At 41.7% G+C, this 24941-nt stretch overlaps 1 protein-coding gene across 1 annotated transcript; it reads right to left on the bottom strand.

Moving 5' to 3' along the window:
- Positions 1-879: 879 nt before the first annotated feature.
- THUMPD2 (THUMP domain 2 tRNA and snRNA guanosine methyltransferase) lies at positions 880-22930 on the bottom strand. The gene is made up of 10 exons (XM_048842219.2): positions 22785-22930; positions 20557-20689; positions 17406-17821; positions 13686-13763; positions 11065-11117; positions 10541-10628; positions 9957-10028; positions 9136-9250; positions 6336-6453; positions 880-2701 (listed from the first exon to the last, which is right to left on the bottom strand). Exons 1-10 carry the CDS (start codon positions 22896-22898, stop codon positions 2359-2361), a joined length of 1530 nt encoding a protein of 509 aa, XP_048698176.1. The 5' UTR covers positions 22899-22930; the 3' UTR covers positions 880-2358.
- Between the last annotated feature and the right edge of the window lie 2011 nt (positions 22931-24941).

Below are 24941 nucleotides of genomic sequence, written 5' to 3'. Positions count from 1 at the left end.
TGTGGTACCCGCCCAACAGCAGCATCTTCAGTTACACCTTTCACCGGGGCAGTGTGACTTCAACTCCTATCCCTGCTGTGTGCTCTTGTTCTCAATATCAGTCCCATGCCAAGCCCATAGCACTGAGCCTTTGGGGTTGGTATGTGGGAAGTGATGTGTTGGACCCAGAATGGCCATTTTTAATTTCCTAACAGAACTCCTTGTCTGTTTTAGGAGTAGGGCTCTCCCAGGCCTTGCCAGGAATGCTGGAGGTTGTAGCTAAACCTTCACCATGAACCCTCACCCACTCAACTGTGAGCAATAACCTCTAGCCCTTGAATATTGAGCATTTACCACTAACTCCTAAATTATGAGTGCTTATTGCTGACTCTTAACCCCCAACACTGTTCAGTGAGAAAAAATACTGAATCCTTAACTGGTGAGCTCTCAGCCCTGACCCATAACCCCTACTGGCTGAGCAATGAACATCAACCCTCAGCCCCTAATGCTGAGAACTGAGTGACAATCCAGCACTGATAACAGCAGAGTGATCAACCTTACCCTGCAACCCTTAACCACTGAATGTTGAGTGGTAACCCCATGCCCAGCCCCTTTTCAATGAGCAATAACCCAAACCAATAATGGTTGAACACTCAGCACTGACCCATAACTGCCTACACAACCAGGGAGAGATAACCCTGAACCCCACACTGCTGAGCAATAACCCCAAAACGTTTACTGGTGAGAGAAAACCCCTCAGACCGGAGTGCTGAGCTATAATCAGTAGCCAGGGAGCAGTGAGTGATACCTTTGAGCTGATAATTGCTGAGTGCTCAGACCTAACCCTTAACAGCTAAAAAGTGAGTGATACCCTCTAACTCCAGATTGGTGAGCAATAAATTAAACCTTGAGCTGTTTAATGTCAATAAAAAAAAACTGCAATAGCTATTCAAAAGAACATGAGTAGCACTGTGCTGATCTCATACCAACAGAACACTAGATATTTAGATTTATTCTAACATTAAAAGATTGTATATACCTAAAGTAAAATAGAAATGGGTTTTAGTAGTTTTACATCACATTTTTGTTTAAGTAATTGCTACAAAAAAAATTGATTCATAAGAGACACTTCAGTAAAGACTTCCAATCCCCTTTAGTGCTGAAGCCTACAGGTATAGATATTTACAAGGTGAGGCTTAAGTGTAAATTAAGGCAATAATGCAATGAGCCTACAAAGCCAGTAAGACAATAGTTTAGCTACATTAAGGTATAAGGTAATTAACCAAAAGTAACCCTAGATAATGATTTTAAACAATAAAATGCTGTAAAAACTAAACTGTTGACAAGTAACCACGAGATGCTAGTTTATAGCATCTTGAGATATTTTAAGCTAGGGACATCAGCAGCTGTCTGACAACAAGAATGCCATGGTAACTGACTGAACTATATGCTAATAAAATTGAGGTAAAAGGATTAATAATCTATGGGAGAAGGGCATCCCAGCATTAGGGTGAGGAACTACAAATAAGGAAAAGGGACCGAAACCTTTCCTGAGTATTGCATTGCGCATGGTGGCATAAGTGTAACACATTATAAAAGTTGTATCCCATCTTGTATGCCTTGAGAGATGCCAAGATGATGACTGATCGGGAAGATAACTAACACTGCAGGTTGTTTTGCAAGGGATGGTGTAAGTATCTGGATGCTCAGCACATTCTGTACTATCTCTACCTCCCTTGCAGGGTTTAGAGTGTTTGTGACTTTGCTAACTGTATTTATAAAATTATTATAAATACAGTGTGATTTCCTAAGTGTGAGTGTTGCAACCATGTACGTTCAGGCTCCCAACTGAACAGGAGTTCTGATAATACTTTGCCTTATCTTGGTACAATAACCTATCAAATTCCAGTGCTAATTGGGGAAACTAAATTATATTACTAATCAATATACAATCAACAGATCTGACAGAGTGCATCTGTTTCCTATTCTGACTAGGTAAATGTTTAGGAAAGCAAACCTACATAGTTCCACCGTAGTGGCAGCAAGTTAAATCCTATGCAAATCACTCCTAGAAGAGTGTGGACCAAACCATGAGGCCTTTGCTCGGTTTTTCTCCTTAAGTAAATGGATGCTTTGCTTGAGTAAGGATCTCAGGATTTGGCCTCATTTCAGTATTTTATTGTGGCCAACTTAACGTTGTTGGAGGATTGTCTCTGCCATCTTGTGACTACTGAATTCTTTAGCAAAGAAAGCATTAGATTGGGGGCGGGGGGAAGGAATGCTGTAAAACTGTCGAAATACATTTGGTTACCAGTGGCACTATATGGCCCCAAATTAGGACCATACTTTCAAATAAGATCCATGTTCACTTTCAGAATGCTACTGCATTCCAGCAGCAAGTATCTTCCTATATTTGTATATGAAAGCATCTGTTTTCCCAAGGCTAACTCCATAGGATTCTACTGCTGCCAAAGACCCAAAGCATGTAGTTTTATTGTTGAAGTGTTCAGTCTCTACACCTGTAATTGAAGAGGAAATACTTCTTGGACTCTGATTTTTCTCTTCGGGATTCAAGTCTTTCACCACAGCAGCTCCCTTCTTGTTGCCACTGGTGGCGTTCAAAGAGGTGTCATTTTCAACACAATTGCTAATACAGCCACCCATGTGCCTGTGGAGATCTTGACTCACAAGTAAGACAACTGTCCCTCCAACATGAAGCACTCTGACGGTTTAAAAAAAAAACAAACTGTTAGTTGTGCATGGTTGCTAGACTGTGCATTAGATCTATGGACTCCTCATGCCCCTATTACTCTAGTATCTAGGCACCCACAATCAAAATCAGAGCTATGACCCTCCTTAACAAAGAATAAGTCAGTATCTGTCACCCTTCAAGGATCCCAGAAACACTGGGATTTTAGCTACTATGGCCCTAATTCAGTGAAATGCTTAAGTACATGCGTAGGTTTCTTGTTTCATAATAATCAGTAAAACCTTTTGCAAACTGTTGTGGCTCCACTCTAAATTTTTCCCTAAATGGAGAAGCTGGACCATTCTTGCCTCAGTAATACTTCTGACTTGGGGAAATGAAAAGCATTTGCTATAGATAAAGATGGGTCCAGCTGTACTGATGACATTTCTTCTGATACTGAAATGATGATCTCACTCAGACACCTTTTCCAGACCTAACTGATGGAGGCTTTGGACCAGGGGTGGGGAAACTTTTTGGCTTGAGGACCACATCGGGTTTCCAAAATTGTATGGAGGGCCGGTTAGGGGAGGCTGTGCCTCCCCAAACAGCCAGGCGTAGCCCGACCCCTATCTGACCCCCCTGCTTCTTGCCCCGACAGCCCCCCCAAGACTCCTGCCCCATCCACCACCCTCTGCTCCCTGACTGCCCCCGGACCCCCGCCACCATCCAACCCCTCCTCTCCTTCTGGACTGCCCCCGCAAGACCCCTGACCCATCCAACCCCCCTGTTCCCAGCCCTCTGACCGCCCCAATCCCTATCCAACCCCCCTCCCCCGCTCCCTGCCCCCTTACCACGCTTCGTGGAGCACCGGTGGCTGGCGGTGCTATAGCCACACCGTCGAGAGCACCGAGTCAGACTGCGGCTCTGCAACTGCGTTGCCTGGCTGCCCAGAGCATTGCACCAGCGGTGCAGTGAGCTGAGGCTGCAGGGAAGGGGGAACAGCTGGGGAGGGGCTGGGGGCGAGCCTCCCGGGCCAGGAGCTCAGGGGCCAGACAGGAGGGTCCCATGGGCCAGATGTGGTTTGCCCACCTCTTTGAAATGATTTTCCAGAGCCTTGAAACTACAATGTAAAAGAAGTATCTCCTATGACAGAATAAGGGAGTTTTTAAACTGACCTTTTCCTTAGGGTAGTCTACACTTACAGTGGTGTGTAGAGTACAGACACTGCATGCCCAGTGAGCGTGGGCATAAACAACATTGTAAAGGGTGAAGCACTGTTTAGGTGAGTAGTTACCTCCATAACTGAACCCTAGAATATACACCCTACACAAGCTCTCTACATGCCCAAGCAGTGCCTCCCACATCCACTCTGCTATTTTTAGCAGTGTAGTGTCCCACAGGCTTCCAGCTCTGGAGCCTCTCCTCGCTGCAGGGAAAGGTTCTGGCAGTGGGTGCTGCTGGAGCCTCTTGCTGCTGTGTAGCTCCACACCATAGTGAGTGTGGACGCAGACCGCTTTTCACTGCATTGTGTAGCTACACGTATGATTCATGACATCGGAAGTGTAGTCATTGAGATCTAAGTTATTGTCCTCAGTTTGTTTTATTGATTCCTAAAGCTTTTTAATCTGAGGAAAGGTGACATAAAATTGCACAGTTTAAAATCAAGTTATATAAATTACCTGTTGGGAACTAGTGTTACAAGAGCCACTGGAATGCTTGAACCCCAGGGGGGAACTGCCCCCATCTGAAAACTGCTCACAGTCAGCAGATCGAATAAAAGGGTCTCATTGAGTCTCTTGGTGAAACTTCTCCAGCAAATTTTTTTCTTTGTTCCCATATTCAAGGAAATATCTTTGCCCAAGAAGATCCACCAAGAGAGAAAGCAAGACCAGAACTCTAAGCAAGGCCAACAAGAGAATAGAGTAGATAGTTGAAAAAGAAACAACAGATATTACATCAATACCGGTCTGGTCTGACAAAAAAGGAAAATCGAATACAATGGTTCAAGTACCAGGACCCCTCCCACACAGCCATAACATAAGGGAGGGTGGTCACAAACCCCTGAAACTTGTTCTGATTGCAAAACTTTAAGAATCCATGATCTAATACAACAAACATTCCATTAATCTAGTTACACTTCCAACTGTAGTGAGACTTAAAGTAAATTCCCTCTCTTTCCCAAAATTAGGGCTACCAATAAATAGGGCAATGGATCACAAATACAACTGACTAGTAAAAACCTCTTTACCTTTCTTCAGCATAGAAACTGAGAAGTTTCTACACTCCCCTTTTTTGGTTTATGTCCTGCCCACCAGTCTCATTTTTGGAAATGTATATTTTTGGCATGGTGGTCATTTTGAAAATTTATTTTCATGGGGACCATTAGGACCGCTTGTGTGGTTCCCCCCCAACATTTAGAGCCACTTTCAAGCTCAGAGGAAAGTTTTTTCAGAAGGCTTTTTAGATATTTTAATTAAAGTTTAGTAAACAGAGGAATAAAGTATTACGACAAATATGATAACAGGCCTTTTTAGAGATGAAAGTAATGCCTTTATTTCAAAAAATGCATACAAATATTAGTAACAAAACATGCAGTTTTAGAGAAAATAAAGGGGAGTGGTTAAACAAGAAAGTAAGAGAGGCAGTAGAACAACTGAGAAAAGCAAAAGCCTTTCAGCTATTACAGAAAAAAAGAAAGTGAGAGGCTGCAGAGAAAGTTTTAAAACAGGAACAGAAGAAACATCTGTCTCTCTTACTTTGTGTCGTTTACTTTCCCCTTCATTTTCTCTGCAAAAACATGTTCTGTTAACATTTAATGTCTTTATTTAAAAAACGCATTAAAAAATCTAAGAAGGGGTTATCATATTTATGCCTTAACACTTTGAGCTTTTTACACATTTTAAATAGTTTAGAAAATAAAGGAATAATTTCTTCTTTAAAAAATTCAGTTTTCCTCTAACTTTTAAAGTGGCTCTAAATGTGAAGAAAAAAAACCCACACAAGCAGTCCTAGTGTTCCCTATAAAAGAAATGTTAAAATGGTCACCAAGCCAACAGTATACACCTCTAAAAATGAGACTAGTGCGTGTGACATAAACCAGAAAGGGGGCATGGAAACCTGTCAACATTTATGATGACAGGTAAAGAGGTCTTTACTATTCTACTGTTGCAAATGCATCTTAAGACTCCTCTAGCATCAACAAAAACAAACCATTTAGAATCATCTGGTATGAGTGTCTAAACTTTGACAGCTGTATGCTTCTCAGACTATCTCTGAAAACTCAGCCAGCTTTCAAAATAACCTCTACCTGAAAACAGTAGGAAGGGTGAAGGTTCTGTCACCACACTGACTTGTGGAAAGAGTAACCCCTCAGTTAACGAATGCCTCGAGGACGTAACATACAACATACATGCTTTGACAGCTCTTACTGATGTCAAAGCTTCCACAGATTGCAAGGCAAGACATGCAACACCTCAAGGTGATGCTCTGGAGAAGTGCATTTGTGAGGAATAATTGTATGCAACATACACATATTTAATTACTAACTTTTCTGGGTCCAGACCACAGAATTGAGGGTTCATTTAAAGTACAGTTTTTTATGCTCAAGATTACAAACAAGTATAGAGTTTAAAAAAATACCCTAAAGTGTTTCAAAGATTATACATACCTTTCCATTTCTCGAAGAATATTTTGTAGAAGCTTTATGTCTTTTGTTATCTTGAACTTTTTCCCAAATGGAATGTCCGATATCACAACGTCAACACTTTCTGAAGGTAATGGCAATGCTGCAAAACAGAAGTTTGATTCTTAAATTTGGCTAAACTTAAGAAAGAACAGTGACTGAGCAGCAACCATGGTTCAAGCAGGTTGACAGCAAAGATTCTCACTCTTGTGGAGTGCATATCCTCAGCACAGGGTTCAGAACCTTCCGAAAAGCCATGGCTATTGGGGCAATGTATATGCTGCCTCATAAGGAGCCATGAACTCCAACAGAATTCACATGGACACACCTTGAAAGGTAGACATGGTGCAAAGGGAGTATACAATTTATGTCAGTCTCCACAAAGAATTACAGTAACTAGATAAACTTTTCTCTGCTTTGCATCTGACAGCATAGATCCCCCCAACCTCTGCAGATAAACTATCAGTGACAACTTTCTACAGAAGTGGTCTAAGAAGAACTAGACTGGAGAACTGTTTTCCCATATTGGGGATCCAAACTGGGAGATAAGCCACAGGATAATAGTCCACTGAATATATAAATTGACCATCAAGGAGCAGGTTTACAAGCCTTAGGCTTTATCTACACTACCACTTTTCTTGGTAAAACTTTTGTCAGTCAGGGGTGTGAAAAAATACCCCCGTGACAGACACAAGTTTCACTAACAAAAGTGCTGGTGTGGACAGCGCTATGTCGGCAGGAGAGGCTATCCTGCTGGCAAGGAGAGGCTACACGGGAAACCTTATAGCAGTGCAGCTGCAATAATACAGCTGTGCTGCTATAAGATCCATAGTGTAGACATAGGCTCACCTCCTTCACTAAGACCTGTTGAGTTTGCTATGAACCTGGAAGAATGTATTGTAAGCACCTGAGGGTCTTACACACTTCCAAGCTTACGGCATTGTTATAAAACACTGGTTCTCAAACTTTTGTATTGGTGACCCCTTTCACACAGCAAGCCTCTGAATGTGACCACCCCCTATAAATTAAAAACAATTTTTTGTATTTAAAACTATTATAAATGCTGGAGTCGAAGCAGGGTTTGGGGTGCAGGCTGACAGCTCGTGACCCCCCCCCCCATATAATAACCTCATGACCCCCTCAGGGGTCCCGACCCCCAGTTTGAGAATCCCTGTTATAAAACATTTCATCCACCAACACCACACAGGAGGCACTCAAGAGTGACAGGGGACACCTATGGTATCTGCTAAAAGACTTAAGAAACCTAGAACACAAGAAACCCCACAAACATCTTTATCTATCCTCTTTCATTACTAGAAAGAAACCAGTGCCATTAGCGTAGCTTCAGTCCCATATTCCACTAAAGGCAATGGTATAAATGAGGGCATGATTTAGCTTGCAGAATGTTTATTACTGATAGAAAAAATACACCCAGCTTGAGTCTGCAAAGCTGGCAGCCAGAAAAACTGTGTTAATTTGCAAGTAAAAACATCTGATCAGGATGTCTTAGAGTCAATGAACACGAAACACTACAATTCCATTTTTGCAAACTAGTTTTGCTCCTCAAGGTAAATAACTGTTTGCAAATGAGTTTTAAAGTGGGAGTTATGTGGTTAACCTTGCAGGCCCTTTACTTACAAGAATAATTTGCTCAAATGCAGATGTTAAATTGAAGGAAGTGATGCATTAGATCTTTCATATAGAATCTGGTTACAGGCAGGCATGGCTGTAACCAATTTAATTTTGATTTTGAGCTGCTTTCTTTGAATTGCTGCTCCGAACGCCTGAATTTTCTATGCCAGCTCTAAGTGATTATTTTCTTTTACTGAAGCTATATGAAAAGGCTAGTCTCCTGAGAATAGCTGTTTCCCAGAACATTCTTGGACCAAGATGTATGGTAAATTGTTTTGTCTATGAGCGAAATAGCCAGCTATGCATTCTTTTGAAAAACTGTGGAATTAATATACTCTGACCAATGACTAAGATACAACCACAAGGCATCAATTACTTCCTCAACAAGGGTATGGTCTGAGTTCAGAATACTTCTAATTTTAAGTATCCTAAGCCAAGCCAAGTCCAGTGGGGGCTCTAAAACCAATCAGGTAAGAAACAGGTATTACAAGGAAAGGAGTACTATACATTCTTCTTCATCTGAATACAAGGTAAGGTGTCAAATAGAGAAGATCTTTTGCTAACTGCTGTAATGAGTTTTCATATGTGGGTAATTCAGGTCCAGATTTGGAGAACTTGTCCACATTAAGTATCAAATCATAAAGCAATCATCTTCTCCTAAAAATCAGCCCATAAATTGAGAACAAACCGATAGCATTTTCCAGGAAAAGGCCAGGGTCATTAAATGTATCCACTGCAAAAAATAATGATTCATCAATTGGCTTAAGTTATCACTGCAGAAAAATTTGAGTTACAAGCTGCAGATCACAGGGATTTATCTTTGTATTATGATAGTTAATTAGAACTTTTACCTAAATAATGACTTTTTTTGACTGGGAATTTCACATAAGATACAGAGTAACGGTAGTGATTTGCCAAACCCTGGAAATGAATATATACAATATCCTTTTGTTAAGTTTCTTGTCAAAATATAAGGGGAAGAGAACAGAAAAACAGCAGGTCATGAACATAAAGGAAAGTGTCAAACCAATCATGTATGAAAAGAGTCAAGGTTTTAGTATACTTTGATTCTCAGCATTAACTACACTTTCTGTATAGTTCTAGAACTCTGGTTAGAGTCCTTAACACATGCTTTGTCATTCTCAAATATTACCTATGACAGATGCTTTAAGTAACTCAATTTTATCCATCAAGCCTGCAGCCTTAATGTTTTCATGTGCACCTTGTAGCTGTGAATCATTTATATCAGCACCCAAGTAATGTACATTCTGTTGGAGGGAAAAAGGAGAAAAAATTTATTATGCAGAATAAAACATATTACTGAATATTTTTACACATTTAAGAGTACAAGTTGTTCTTCAAAGGCAAAACCTCTGGGTGATATTCAGTGCTGCAGCTCTTACAATAGCAGAATATAAAGTCCAGAGAGAAGAGGTACAAAAGTGGCTTTAAGCTTTGCAATTCCAGGTTGCTTTAGGGAGCAGTAATTTAGATAGCCCTAGGTGCTAAGCTACAACAGCCTTTCCACAGCTACCTATGAGCAGCTGCACTACTCAGAACCCTGCAGTGCATTGCCCTGTGACATCATCCCTGTCATACTCTGGGGGTTGACAGCCTACAGTTCTTGCGCTGAGGGAATAATCTGGCGGAATCCAGGGCTTTTAGAGCCCCTTTATGCTGCGGAGACCCCTGTAACTAGCACAAAAGGGCCAGAGCAGGGATGAGAATCTCTATTTATGAATTTGGACAATTGCAAGAACAGGTGCACAGGAGTTAGTGATTTGTATAAGTACATCTTGGAGAAGTTTTAAACTAAAGCTCAGTTTAAAAATTCTGCAAACTTTTCCAGAAAAGTTTGGCTGATTTTCCAACAAGAACACACACTTTTGGTGGTTACAATGCTTTACAAATATAAAATAAATTAATTTAATGCTATCTTGGAAACATCCTACCTATTATGACTGTAGAACTTACAGGCCATTCTTTTGCAGCTTCCAAGAGTATTGTTCCTAATCCACACATAGGATCTAAAACAAATGCACCAGCCTATAAACAAACAAAACATACTGAGTATTTTTTTACACATTTAACAGTATAATTTGTTCTTCAAAGGCAAGATCTTTGGGTGTGATTCAGCACTGCAGCTCTTACAAATGGGGTATTGTATTCAAAGCAAAAAGATGTTGACTTATTTTCTTTGACAGAGCTTGACCCTGGGACATGATGCATGCCCATAAATTCCCATTGAAGTCAATAAGTACTGACAGCAACCAGCACTTTACAAGATTAGACTTACCATAAGACATCAGAAGTATAAGAATCACTGAGATGCCTTCAATTACATTTTCTGAAATCCAAAGCTAAGGCAGGTGTGTTGGTTAGGACAGGCACTTTTAGAGAAAAGTATATCCATAATGTTCCTCTAACAAGTGTTTGTAAGGCCATCTCTGCCTCCACTAACTGGATCATGAAATTCTCAGCTCTCTGAGGAACAGAACCTATCATTATGCAGGCCCCTCTGTTGCTACTATTAATAATCTATGTCAGTGTTTGCTTACATTGATTTCAGCAAGAGATGCCATAGCCCACGCTACAGTAGATCGGAGTCCTGCAGTTCGGATATACTCTCTGGTCGCCAGTGGAAGTCTGCAAACAACAAGAGGTAGATACCAAACTAAAACACTCCATATAAGAAGTGAATCCAAAAGAATGTCTCTGTAAAAATGCAAATTGTCATGCATAAAAATCATAATATAGTCAATTATGGGAACCCAATAGAAAAGGAAACTCAGTGAGGGACCAGGGAGTGTGACTTGTTGCTCAGCACTTTTGAAAATCAGGTCTTTGATTTAGGTGCCAAAGTATGGCCTTAGCTTTAGGCTGCTCTGTTGGACATTTAGGCCAAGATTTCAAGTCAACTCTAGACAGATTGTACATGATCTCGATGTACAATAGCCCAAAGGATACAAGTTAAGAAAAATATTTTATACACAGTAGCTGCCAGGACTTATTTATAAAATGAGACAATTAATAGCCATACTATAGAACTGTTATTTGTGAATTTGGTGATAAAAATATTTACCTGAAGACAGGAATCCCCACCACCGAGTAAATATCATTTAGATGTACAAAGAGCTGAAAGGGGAAAAAAAATTACATTAAAAAGTAAACTTGGATCTTCTAAGTTAAATGTGATGGTAGTTTTGCTAATTGAAACTAGGCATCGAAGATGCTATTTATTTGACCTTTATCATTAGGATTTGGGGTTTTAGATCAATCAATAAAAACCTATAGTATCAAAAATTATCTTATCGTTTTTAAATAAAGAACACAATAGGAAAGTTTTAAAAGAATTTGTAACATTTAAACAAGCCATAAAGACATTCTACATTGGTTAAGAGTTCATCATGAGGCATTCATATCTTTGAAGGACCAATTTTTTAATATAGTTCAAGGAACATTCTTAGACACTAAAATTTCCTCCCAACTTCGCCAGCAGGTTTTGCAGGACTTGGATTCCTTCAAAACAAAGCACTACTGCTTAGGGCTGGGATTTTCAAAGCACTGAAGTGACTTAAGAGTCCCCTTGCCTTTTACTGGGACTTGTGCTCCTAAGCAACTTTGGTATTTTTGAAAGTACCATCCCTAGAACTGCACATAGCAAATATGTAGTTCCTTGACTATGTACACATACAGGTGTGCGTAATGAATTTCTAAGGTTGGCAATGGAAGTCTCTTCCCCAGAAAGCATCCCTGACCAGTTAGGTCATTGCACTATAAAATGCAATCAGACAACCATTTAGACATTAAGTCCTCCTAGTGAGAGCCTTACCTAGGGAACTGCTGACAAAGCAGAGTTGGATGGCCTAAGGTCTTCAGTCCTCTCCAAGCAGAACCCTAATGACCTTTTTCATATCAAGCTTGTGGAGAAGAACTTCATTACGATGGGCATATGGTTGTGGAAAAATTGCAGCAAGGGCAATAAGCTTATTAAAGGTTGATGTCAATCACTACCTTGGCAAGGATCTTTGGGAGAGTTTACAGCAATAACTTGTAAAATCTAGTATGAATGTGGATCAGCCATGAGGGCTTGAAGCATATTCACTTAATGAGACAATCCACTGCCACCAGGAAATTAACCTTCCACATAAGAAAGCTGAACTCACAAGTACAAAGTGCCTCAAAAAGAGGTTTTCAGGACCAAATAAATATCCCCTTATGCAGGGGGCTCTTTTGGGGGGGCACACAATGGAAATAAAATGTGTCAAGACCTGCATGAACTTCATGATAAGGGATGCAGAGACAATGGTCTACCTTCAAATAGCTCATGGCAGGCTGAAACAGCTGTCAAATGCACCTGGATTAAAACCAGTCTTTAATACAGATTCAGAAAAATAAAGGCAAGGCAAGCAGTTTGCACGCATCATTTACAGTGAGTCTCACTGCACCACAGAGCAATCCTTTCTACTTAGAGCTGGAAGTCTTACTGGTAGATTCTTTTAGAAAAGCCAGGATGTTTGGAATACCTAGCTGAAGACATCAAGCCTGCAGAGTGTCATCCTTTCAGGAATCAGATCAACAGGGATAGAGATTTGGGCTGGGATGTGAACAGACTCTTAGTCCAATGGGACTTCCCACCACTTTTGTGAGCAGGGTTGAAGACTTACTCTGTCTGAGCCAGTACAGGGTTATCAGGATGACTGAACTTTCACCCCTTCTGGGTTTGGTCAGAACCTTTGCTACCAGACTTACTGGTTCATAGGTATACGGGAGTCCCCTTCCCCAGTGCCACAAGAAGACTACTGGTACTTTTTTGTTCACATCAGTAGCAAAGGTGAGGGGAATTCTACACAGTCTTTCAACAAGAACACAGGAGGGAGAATCCTATACTGGTATATTTAAGTAATGAAAATGTTCTATACTGAAGCAGGAAGGTCCAATGCCCAGTTGGCTTAGTGGTCAGATAGTGGCCTTTCGGTTTCTGCCACCTTGTTCATCCCAGATGGGGCTCTGCATGTATGGCCTCAATCACCCCCACATGTGCCAATTTCTCCCCACAGGTTGTGTCACTACACAGAAGTGGGGGGGGGGGGGAAGCGCCAAGATGGGGGGGATCAGGCCCCCAACTCACTCCACCAGGTCCTGACCCAGGGGTTTATCAAAAAGTGTCCAGTCCAGTTATTGAGGTACCCCAAATTATGTTTTCCATTTGGTCACTTCCTACCAGTATGGAGCCTCAGTTTGGCGCATAGTCATAGGCTTAGCAGACTCTCCTTAGTCTGTTAGTGTCCTGTTCAGTCACTCTCTCTGACAGCTTCCAAATCCCAAAGAAATGGAGGAGTGGGGGGGATTCGGTCCCCCCTGCTAGATGAACCCACACAAAGCTGTTGTCTTCTTGGCACAGCTCAGCATCAGCCTTGCTTCTTGGAGCTGTGTGCTTCTTATTCCCCTCACCCACTTCCTGGCTACCAGTGTTCTTTTAAACTGTTCCCCCACTGGGAACATGCCCTCCACCTGTTGAGGGGTGAGGCCTCCCCAGTCCAGTATTGCTTTACTCCCAGCCCTAGTTCAGAGTGGGGCCTATAGACACTATCTCACACACTCTAAAACCACAATATGAACAGTGAAATAAGTCATGTCAAATCAGCACTTGACAGTGTCATTTTAAAACTAGAGAATTCAGTAAACAAACCACTTCATTACCTCTAGATCAGGGTTTCTCAAATCTGCTTTCCATCCAAGCTGTTTTATAAGAGTTATTCCAAGTACTTTTCCCACCTCCTGAAAGAACAAAAAACAAAAAGAAGCCACCCCAAAAAAACTAAAAACAAAACTATCACTGAAAGCCATTAAGATTAAAAGGAATCTAAGTTACAAAATGACAAAAAACAAGTTATGTTAGAGTTTAAAGAATTCACAAGCAAGGCAAGACTATATAGTGAAATATAACATTAGCAGCTCTGAATCTGAACATATACAAAGAAGCCAAACAAAACATTTGTCCTAATACCACAACTGAAATTTAACAATTTGATTACTAAGTATTAGTGCAGAACTACTTACTTTTAAACTGGCAATTAGTTTGCTTTCTTCAGCATCTTATAAAGGTATTCTGCTCTGAAACACAGCTATAAAAGTGTCATTGGGGGTAGAATTCTTCCCCAACCTGCCAGCCCTGTAAACTCCACCTACACTGTGAGACAAGCTAATTCTTTCCCTTCATCATCCAGAGATTCTGCAGGCCAAATAAGACCTCTGCAAAGGGAACACTTACAGTTCATTCTGATTTTAGAGAGGTTGCAGATTTCAAGAAATACTCCTTTTATTTAAAACATGCAATGAATTTAAGTCCATCCACTGCAGAGTTAGCTATGCAACCCCCCATTACTTTCAATGTTTGCACAGTTGCACATCATCAGTTTCATTGTTCAAACTGCAGTCAGTTACAAGAAGGAATAAAATCCCGCTCTCTTTCAGCTGTGTTAGTTATACATGGCTAACAGGAACAAAAAGTATTAAAATATCCACTTAATTGTTAATGAACAAAGATGTGTCTCTGACTCTGGGGTTAGACCAGAACTATCGAGTAAGTTTAAAAAAAAATTTAAAAAGCACAACCTATGAGCTGTTAGGTAACTAGATTCATTACTTACTTGTGAATATCAAAACACTGACTAGTTTCTTCCCAATATCTATATGGCACACACAAGTGAAGTAGGGCTGTGAATACCATTTAAAAAGTTAACCGTTTAAACGATTACAAATATGTCATTTAAACAGTTAACCAATTAAGCAGCTGGGCCTGCTCCAGCTGGGCGGTGCAACTCTGGCCAGGTAGCATGGCTCCATCCGCTCCAGTTAACCTTTTACATCCCTAAAGTGAAGGGACATTTTCAGTTTCTTTAAAATATATTTTGTAGATCTTAATAAGAACATAAGAATGGCCATACTGGGTCAGACCAAAGGCCCATCCAGCCCAGTATCCTGTCTACCGACAGTGGCCAATACCAGGTGCCCCAGAGGGAGTGAACCTAACAGGTAATGATCAAGTGATCTCTCTCCTGCCATCCATCTCCACTCTCTGACAAACAGAGGCTAGGGACATCATTCCTTACCCATCCTGGCTAATAGCCATTAATGGACTTAACCTCCATGGATTTATCTAGTTCTCTTTTAAACCTTGTTGTAGTCCTAGCCTTCACAAGCTCCCCAGGCAAGGAGTTCCACAGGTTGACTGTGCGCTGAGTAAAGAAGAACTTCCTTCTATTTGTTTTAAACCTGCTGCCCATTAATTTCATTGGGTGGTCCCTAGTTCTTATATTATGGGAACAAGTATGTAACTTTTCCTTATTCACTTTCTCCACACCACTCATGATTTTATATACCTCTATCATATCCCCCCTTAGTCTCCTCTTTGCCAAGCGGAAAAGTCCTAGCCTCTTTAATCTCTCCTCATATAGGACCCGTTCCAAACCCCTAATCATTTTAGTTGCCCAGCAACTAAAATACAGCAAAAGTACACCTCTACCCTGATATAACGCGGTCCTCGGCGCGCTCAGGGGAGGAGGTGGAGCGGAGGTGATCTGGGGCAGGGAGCAGTTCCTCTGCGCCCCCCCGCCCCACCCCTTTGCTGCGGCCCCCCTGCCCCAGCTCACCTCTGCTCCGCCTCCTCCCACGAGCGTGCCGCAGCTCTGCTTCTCCACCCTCCCAGGCTTGCCGCAAGCCTGGGAGGGAGGGAGAAGTGGAGGTGAGTTGGGGCGGGGGGGGCGCGCAGAGGAACCGCTTGCGGTAACACGAATTCGGCTATAACGAGGTAAAGCAGTCCCGCTCCCCAGAGCGCTCCTTTACCGCGTTATATCTGAATTCGCATTATATCAGACCACATTATATCGGGGTAGAGGTGTATTACAGCAAAAGTCTCCATACTCATAACACCCCATTGGAGCTAGTCATTTCTACAACCTTTGTACCATAATTCTTTAAAAGAAAATGGTGTTCATTGGTTCAACACAGCTCTTTAGCAGTTCTCCCTTTTTAGCAAGCATAAACAAAGCTGCATATTAAAGGCCATTATCTAGCCAAAATTAAGCTTTCATGACTCTGATTCATAGGTTCAGATTCATAGAGTCCAAGGCCAGAAGGGACCACTGTGATCATTTAGTCTGACCTCCTGTATAACACAAGCCCTAGAAGTTCCTTGCAATAATTCCTAGAGCATATCTTTTAGAAAACCATCCCATCTTGATTTAAAAAGTGTCAACGATGGTAAATCCACCACAACCCTTGGTAAATTGTTCCCATGATTAATTACCCTCACTGTCAAAACTCCAAACTATATAGCCTGCTCCACCCATTCTGAGAGGATTGCTCCATCAGCAGCAGCCATATAATGCACAGATTGGCTATACAAGCCTGTCTTCTTCTCAGGAGTGAAGTCACTGATTCCTGCTTGCTCAACTGCTATATGACCAAGTGATTAGAATTAAGTGAATGACCTGGGATAACACACTGAACATGAGCAGGTTCTTCCTTAGCTACTTGATGACTGCTCTCAGATAGGGAAGAAACTGACAGCTTTCACCTGAGATTCACGAACAAGTGTGCTACAAGGCCAAGAATTCCTTTCCCATCCCACATTTATATAATTGGGAAGAATCATCTTAACATTGATGCATAGCCCCACACACTGCAGTCTGAGGCGGTAGGACCACCAACATTCCAAGATCTCAGAGATTGGGAAAGTCCCTCCCATCAATAGCCAGAATCCTCAGTTTAATTGCTTATAGGCCAGCTGGACTTGTTTGGGGCCACATTACCACTGTAGGAACTCCCACAGAAAACTCATTTGATCTGAAAAGCTCTTAACACCTGCTGTTCAGCATACCTTTAGATAGATTAACCTAGTGTATAGCCACTATCCACAAATTTCTGGAAAGTTTTGAACGAGTAGAGCCTGAAATAAATGTAAAACACTGTGCATAAAATTGAGCACATTTCTAAGTGTTTGCGGGACTGGAGCCTTACAGTTTACTGTGCACTTACTTCAATGGAAAAACCTCCCAAAGAACCAAACTTCTGCCCATCTTCAAGTAAAATAAATGGAACCTCAAATAAATGGAACAGATATGTTGCTTTTTTGCATCCCTTATGCACAAATGTATTACTTATAAATATAATACATCCTCGATAGAAACTATTCATTTGAAAAGTTATTTTGCCCTAAAAATGCCCTGAAATGAGCAATACCTGTGTTTTTATTCAAGGTTCTCTAACACTAACCATGAATAGTCATGCTTTTAGAAAGCAATTTAGAAACTATTACTGATCTGTTTACTAACCTAATACACATAGTTATTAGGTATTTCAGCGCACCTTTAAAATGTACAATTCATTCTATCCTTCAGGAATTTTGATTTGTCATACCTGTGAAGTAAATACTTTTGCAATTGTTCCACTACAGCGACAAGAAACTCTGAAACTGAAGCTGCGGTTATTGCTTTCAACGGATTTCTCTATTCTACTTTCAGATGTATCTTCTAGAAAAGTTTTGCTTTCAGTCAACAAATCCATGTTGTTGTTTGTTTCTAGTACCACACTTTTCTTTTGCTCTTCCACGTGGCATTCATCAGAAACTGTCTCTAATATTTGCTCTCTCTTCTGGTTTTTTGTTATGATACTTATCTCTTCTTCTGATTTTCTTTTTAGGGATTTTGGATTTTCTTTAGAGATGTTTCCTTGTTTGACCCTATTTCCATGAAGATGTTTCCAAATGGAAATAATATCCAGCCAACATCTGGGGTCCTCAGTTACAAGTTTTTGAATTTCATGAAATACTTTTCCTAAAAGAGATATGAACTTAGTTTATTCTGTGTTAACATTTAATACACACAATTTATTTTTTTACTAATCAACATTAAAGTATATGTTTGGGAATATTAAACACTTATTTCCTAGGACCGTTAAATGAAATATCAATGCCTTACAAAAAGTCTAATCCATTCATTTTCACAGATAAAGAAATTTTACTTTTACTCAGGGCTAGTACATATTCACACATGACAAAATCAGCACAATAAGTAGGGCCAGGATCATTACAGTTTCCACACGAATTTTCTACAGCAAAATTTCTTAAAACATTTTATACAAAAGGAGTTAAGACAACAGATGTTAAAAAGAATTAACTCTGTAAATTTGTGAATTCGTTAACTCCTGAAGCACCAATTATTGAATGTAAGTATTGCAATTCTGATCTGATTTGGTTATAGGTGATGTTAACTGAATCATGTCCTGCTTTGTCCTGGCCTTGCCCATAGCTCTCCCCTCTGCTCAGATATTCAGAGAGCTCTGCATGGCAATGGGCCAAATTCTGGAGCTAGCTTAGTGTGCTGAAATGAACTGGGCTCTTACCCTATTCTACCAATTACTAGTTTTTTGCCTTTGGATAAATCAACTTAATCTCTCTGTCACTTAGTTGCCCCTATTGTGAAATAAGGATAATGCTTATTCAGCTTTATAAGGCACTTAGAAATGCTGTTCAACTCTGAAAAGTGGCCAAAAGTCAGATCCGTTTCCCTATGTGGATTCAGACACATACTAGTATCCACTAACTTGAATTTTTTTAAGTTACATTTTACTCTTGTTACATTGCAGAGCCTACACATCTTCAGAAGAGGGAACTGGAGTCTATTCCTTCTTGTGCACCATCAACAGAACTACTAACTAAATTTCAACAGCAAAGCTAAATTTTATGACCATATTTAAACCACAGCAACACCAGAGTCTCCACAGGTGTAAGGAAACAGCAGTTAGTCCACAAAACCTTTATTACAGGCAATTAGAATAAGAAGAAAGGAACCCAACTGTAAAGATATAAACATGTGATTAACTTTAGGTACATGAGTAGTTCCACTGACTTCACTAGAGTAAAATATTGAGAAACTGAATTTTGGGGAATAAAATTAGTACAAGTATTATGACCATCAGTTTTCCTCAGTACACAGATGAAAGTAAGTTAGGTACTTCTATTTATTTTTTGAACTTTAGGTCCATGGATAAATTTGATCTTTCATGAAAAGTTTTAGAATATTTTTCGAGTTCCTAATCAAATTCTATCATCACTATTTTTATCTGAATCTAATCTTTTCAGATACTTATAACATTTGAAACGTCATACCACAAATAATCCATTTCAGTTTATATACCTAAATCCACTCAACTGCCAAGAAAATTATTCCTCTCACTCATTATACATAATGCTCCAGATTTATACCATGATATATGAAAAAATAATTTGGCAGAATTCAACAGAATCTGTTTCATTCAGTACATATCCCTAACTCATCAGCTGTCTAACCTGAGCACCAAATGAGGCAGGAGCCCTGTGGAAAAAAAACTAAGCAGCCATACAACTAAAGAGTATCATAGAATCATAGAACTGGAAGGGACCTCAAGAGGTCACTTAGTCCAGTCCCCTGCACTCAAAGCAGGACTAAGTATTAGCTAGACCATCCCTGACAGGTGTTTGTCCAGCCTGCTCTTAAAAATCCCCAATGATGGAGATTCCACAACCTCCCTAGAGAATTTATTCCAGTGCTTAACCACTCTGACAGTTAGGAAGCTTTTCCTAATGTCCAACCTAAACTGCCCTTGCTGCAATTTAAGCCCTTTTGCTTCTTGTGCAATCCTAAAAGGTCAAGAAACAACAATTTTTCTCCCTCCTTCTTGTAACCACCTTTTATGTACTTGAAAACTGTTATGTCCCCTCGCAGTATAGTAATGCATGAATCTAAAAATGGGCATGGTTGTTGAGTGTGTACATTAATTGATACCATCGAACAGGGCAGGACTTCTCAGAGCTCTGGTGGATTCCAACCCCCCAACTTTAAAAACTTTCCACTGAAATTACACAAATATGTATGTGCAGTGCCTGCAAAACATTAGGAGTTAGAATGAAACATTAGTTTCTTTACATAAAGAGAGTGCATAAACAAGTCTTATTTTTTAAATCACTTCTAACTCTGCCAAATCAAAATGGATTTTCCCCTTGACCACTCACAGGAACATTTGTGACCTAGGGACTATTCTAAACCACAAAGCTGTCAGAGCTATTAAAAAAGACACAAAAAAGTTTATAAACTTTAAAAATGTATTTCCTCCCCATTCTCTCTATTAAAACAACTGAATTGCTTTTGTGCAATCTTTCTAAAAAAATCACTTGAGTGGAGAGATGACCTGAAAGATATCAGCCCAAAAGGCAAATTTTTAAAAAAGTTTAAGCAATCAAATGAGCCTTCAAGAGGAAAAAAGTCTTTAAAAACTCCAAGAGTATTTGTTGCTAAGGTCTACACTTACAAAAAGAGTAATCCTGTTATGTGTTGTGATTTTTTTTTTTTATATTAACCTTTCAGAGTCGAAAGGTACTTGAATGTCCTTGGACAAAAAAGTCTTATTATTACTTAATTAAAACTATGGCATTTGAAAACAATTATGGAATTCTTTTCCAAATCAGATTTCAACTTGTATTTTGAGTTCATAATATTTTGTGTGTAGAAAGAGAAAGAATAATCAACAGTACCTTTATTTCTAGAGAGAGAAATTGGTGCATGTTTTTTCAGCAGCAAAAATAATCGTTCTCCAGACTTCAGCATCTTCAATTTACTCAACTCAGAATTGGTGGTAAAGAATACTTTTCCTGAAACATACTCCACCTAACAAAAAGAAGAAAAAGTCTAAAAAATAGTCTCTAGATTTGGTTTAGGCCCACCAAAAGAAACTTACCATGCGGTTGCACACCCTCATATTAAGTGCTCTGGCTCCTTTGACTCCATCCAACCGCAGTAAGCAGAGGTGTACAATGAAGAGCACCACTATATTAATATATTGAGTTCAATATAGTTTAGTATACAGTTAGAGTTAGGGTTAACCCTAACCCTTATCAACTCAATCTGTTAGATACCTGAGGACATTAAAACCCATGAGGCACTTTGTAAGAACTGGGGGTTTTCCCCAGGGTCATTGCACATTTTTCCTTTGCTCAGCATACTGTTTACCACCTGACTGCTGCCCTTCACTTAAGGGGTTTCTGCAGTTCTCATCACATGGGGGTAATGTATGAGATACTTTGGGACAAACAGGTGCACTATAAACGCAAGATATTAATACAGTATACTCCTTTGGATCTAGAATGGCTGCTTTATTTGGATATCTCCAAGAAAACAGACTACTGCTTAATTGGGAAAATATTATCTTAAATTTAGCTAAATGCCCAATAGTTAAATGATGATAAACTAGGCCTTGAAAAAGACATGAAATTTTAAGCTCTGATCTGTAACATACAAGTTGTCAAATGAAGATTAAGGGGAAGATTTTCTTGAAGACTGGGATGACCAATAAGCATAGCTAGGTTCCAGTAGCACCTGGTGCAAATATGCAAAAACCACCTTGAAGAACCTTTACAACTATTAGTCAGGCATGAAGAGGTAGGAATAACAAGTGTTTTAAAGTCAAATTAGGGTAATTGAGTTTGCTAACATGACTTGAAATGCCACTTAGCACCTAGTATAGACATAGTTTAATACTTTTACAATCGTGTTTGGCAGTCAGTCCTATTGTAACCTGGGTTACATAACAGCTAACTCAAGTTACACAAGTGGAATCAGAAAAGCATCAAGAGCAGCCATAACAAAAGGATGGATGTTTTTTCTTTGTGAACAGGGCACAAGAAGAAACAGATACATGCCCCCTCACATGAGAAGTGCACCTTAAATGAAGTGTCCTTAGCCTCAGTTTGCCAGAAGCTGGGAACAGGCGACAGGGAGTGGATCACTTGGTGATTACCTGTCTGTTCATTTGCTCTGGGGCACCTGGCATTGGCCACCGTCAGAAGATAAGATACTGGGCTAGATGGATCTTTGGTCTGACCTAGTATAGCCGTTATGGTCTTATGTTATGCATGAACAAAACTGTGGAGAAATAGATCTGAGCAACAAGATACCTCAGTCTCACCACACCACCTTTAACTTGCCCAACTAAAACTCACATCCTCTGTCCAGGGCTGCAGGGTCTGTTTCTCCCTCAGAAGTCCCACCCGCTCACCAGTCACCTAGAACTTGGCTAGACATGGGCAAGAGATGTATTTCCAAACAGAGTGAGCCAACAGGTACACACACAAGTTGTATTATAATACATATTAGAGGACAGAGGGAAGCCACCATCTATGCTAGGTTTTAAAAAACATGTTGGCTAACAGTAAATGAACATGTTTCAAAACTATATGTTTTATCCTGGCGTGCACAGGACCCAAAACCTCCCTGGGAGGTTGGAGCAGGTGAGACCCAAAGGACAAACTCAACAAAAGGATCTCCCAAGCCTCCTATCCCATTAGAGCCCAACCCCCTCTCCCTCCCAACAGCCTCCACCTCCTTAAACCCCCATCCGGATGCATCCGATGAAGTGAGCTGTAGCTCACGAAAGCTCATGCTCAAATAAATGTGTTAGTCTCTAAGGTGCCACAAGTCCTCCTGTTCTTTAAACCCCCATGCAGCCCCCCAGGTCCCCCTCCCCATCAGGCCTCCACAACAGCCTTACACCCCCCCACACCTCATCAGGCCCATATCCCCCGACTCCCCCACATCCGATCCTCACCCCTCAACTCCCATACACCCAGACTTCCGCCCCTCGGACCCACTTCCCCCCACAGGCCCGCATCCCTCCACACAGCCCCGGGTAGCTCCCGGGGCACCCGCGGGCCAGACCCTGCCCAGACCGCTCCGAGCGCGGGCCGGGCGAAGCGAGGCCCCTCACCTGCGTGGCCCCTAGCCGGGCCCGCACCTCCCGAAGCAGGAAGGGCTCCAGGCCCCGGCCGGCCGTGCAGAAATAGCGGAGAGAGGGCCCAGCACAACCCGAGGCCTCCGCCATGCCGCCCGTTCCGCCGCTGGGCCTGCCCCGCCCCTCGGGCCGCCCCCCATCACCCGGCCCCGCCCCTGCCCCTCAGTCCGTCCCCCCAGTTTCCCCGCCTCTCCCAGCTGCCATTCGGGCCGCCCCCCCAATTCCCTCACCCCGCCTTTCCTGGCCGCCCCTAAGGCCACCCCGAGCCCCCTACCCCGCCCCTCAATCTGCCCCCAGTCCATTCCCCCCACCCCAACACCGCCCCCTCAGCCCCCCCAACTGCCCCTGGCCCATTCCCACAGTCCCTAAACCGACCTTCAGGCCATCTTGTCCCCAGCACCCTGCCTCCTCCCACCCTGAGACCCCCGTCACAGTGCCTCTCCCCATCACTCTGAGCCCCCTGCACCCCCACACTGAGACCAACACCCCCACACTGTCTCCTCTGCCTGACACCTCACTCCACTTACCTAGAGTCCCTTTAGGGTTGCCACCCATGCCTAGTGTATCTGTACATCCCAGAGTTTAAAGGAATACTCCCTGCCAAGACTGAACTGAGTAGGGAAGCTTGATTGCCCCCATCTTGCTCCGAGACCTTGAAAATGTGAATAAAATGTATTCTTTTTACTAAAAAGTGATTTTTCACTGTGAGGACATCATTAATTTCAAGAGCATCTAGTCGGCTTGTTTGGCTTTGTATCAATACGTGACCTGGTGATAAAAATCATCTGCTGCCCATACCTTTCAACCTTCAGGTAGAGAGAGCCAGAGAATTACATTAGAAATCTACAGCACAAACTCTTAAATTCTAAAGCAGTGTGACCCACATGCATTTGCAGTAACCAGCACACTCAACAGAGAGGCCAAGGCCTGCAGGGGCCAGGGGGACTTGTGTGTCCTGCTTTTATTCCCTGAGGAAATCCTCTCAGATCAGGGTCGGGAAACCCTGTGTTTATGAGAAGCTTGCTGTGCTCTGTAAATAAATGGTAACTTCCTTCAGGGGTTGCAACCAGACACCTTCTTTTACCAGCTCTAAATCTACACAGGTTCATTTAAGGGGACATTTTAGTTATATGCAAATTAATTAGTTCAAATAATTTGATGAACTCTGTGTGCGACACTTACTAAATATTCCTAATTTTCCCCCCAAAGTTCCCCGACTCTCTTCTCTCCAGAGATCTTCCCCTAACACTGCCCCTTTCATCTAGCTCTTTTACCAAAAACTGCCCTGCCCCATGAACCGCCTGCATTGCTCCCCTTCCTCAAGAACTCCCACCCCAGACAGTCTCCCTTCCTGCTCCACCCTGCTCCTCAACTTGCTTGCAGGCTTTATCCCAACAGTGTCTCCCCTGCCTGAGGTTTATCTATTTGTGTCTGTTTAGTGAAATATTATGCAGTAATATAAAAATAAAATCTCTCTGTTTAACCAGAGTGTTACCATATTACAGAGTGAGCCCCGTTAACACCAAATGCTCACAAAGCAACATACACACCAGAAACCCCCATCACTTACACTGTCTCAACATACCTGGGTTTCTGTCCTTGCAATTGCACCCTCCACGTGGCCTGGGACCCCTATTCCCATATTGTGCTGTGACCCTGCTTGAGGTCCCTTTCTCCACACTCCTCTCCCCCCAGCACCATACACGCACTGGAAGCCCCATGACAACTCACTTGGAAAACCTCCCCTTGCACAGCCCCCTGTGCCTTAGACCCCACTTCCACATTACCTCTCTGCACTGTTCCTCCAACCTAAAAACTCTTTTGCTTTACACTGCCTCCTCACCTGAGACCTTTTCCCTAAAACTACAAGCCCCAGCTCCTCCCTGCCCAAAAGCCTTAACTCCAGAGCTGCCCACACTACCATATCCCCTTCCATTGTACAGTCTTCTGACTGGAGTTTCCCTCACTGCATTATCCACCAACCAGAGGCCTTTCTCCTCTCCTGCCTAGGATCTCACTCCCAACAATTTTCCAGGGTGGTGGAAGGATGGTATATACTCAGAAGGCTGGGCATGGGAAAAAGGAGTTGTGTTCAATTCAGGTTGAGATCAGCTTATTTAACTGACAGGTTTC

Source organism: Caretta caretta, chromosome 3 (genome assembly GCF_965140235.1).
Source record: "Caretta caretta isolate rCarCar2 chromosome 3, rCarCar1.hap1, whole genome shotgun sequence".
Taxonomy (NCBI): Eukaryota; Metazoa; Chordata; order Testudines; family Cheloniidae; genus Caretta; species Caretta caretta.
The sequence above is the reverse complement of the archived record's forward strand: the minus strand, read 5'-3'. Positions and strand labels throughout refer to the sequence as shown.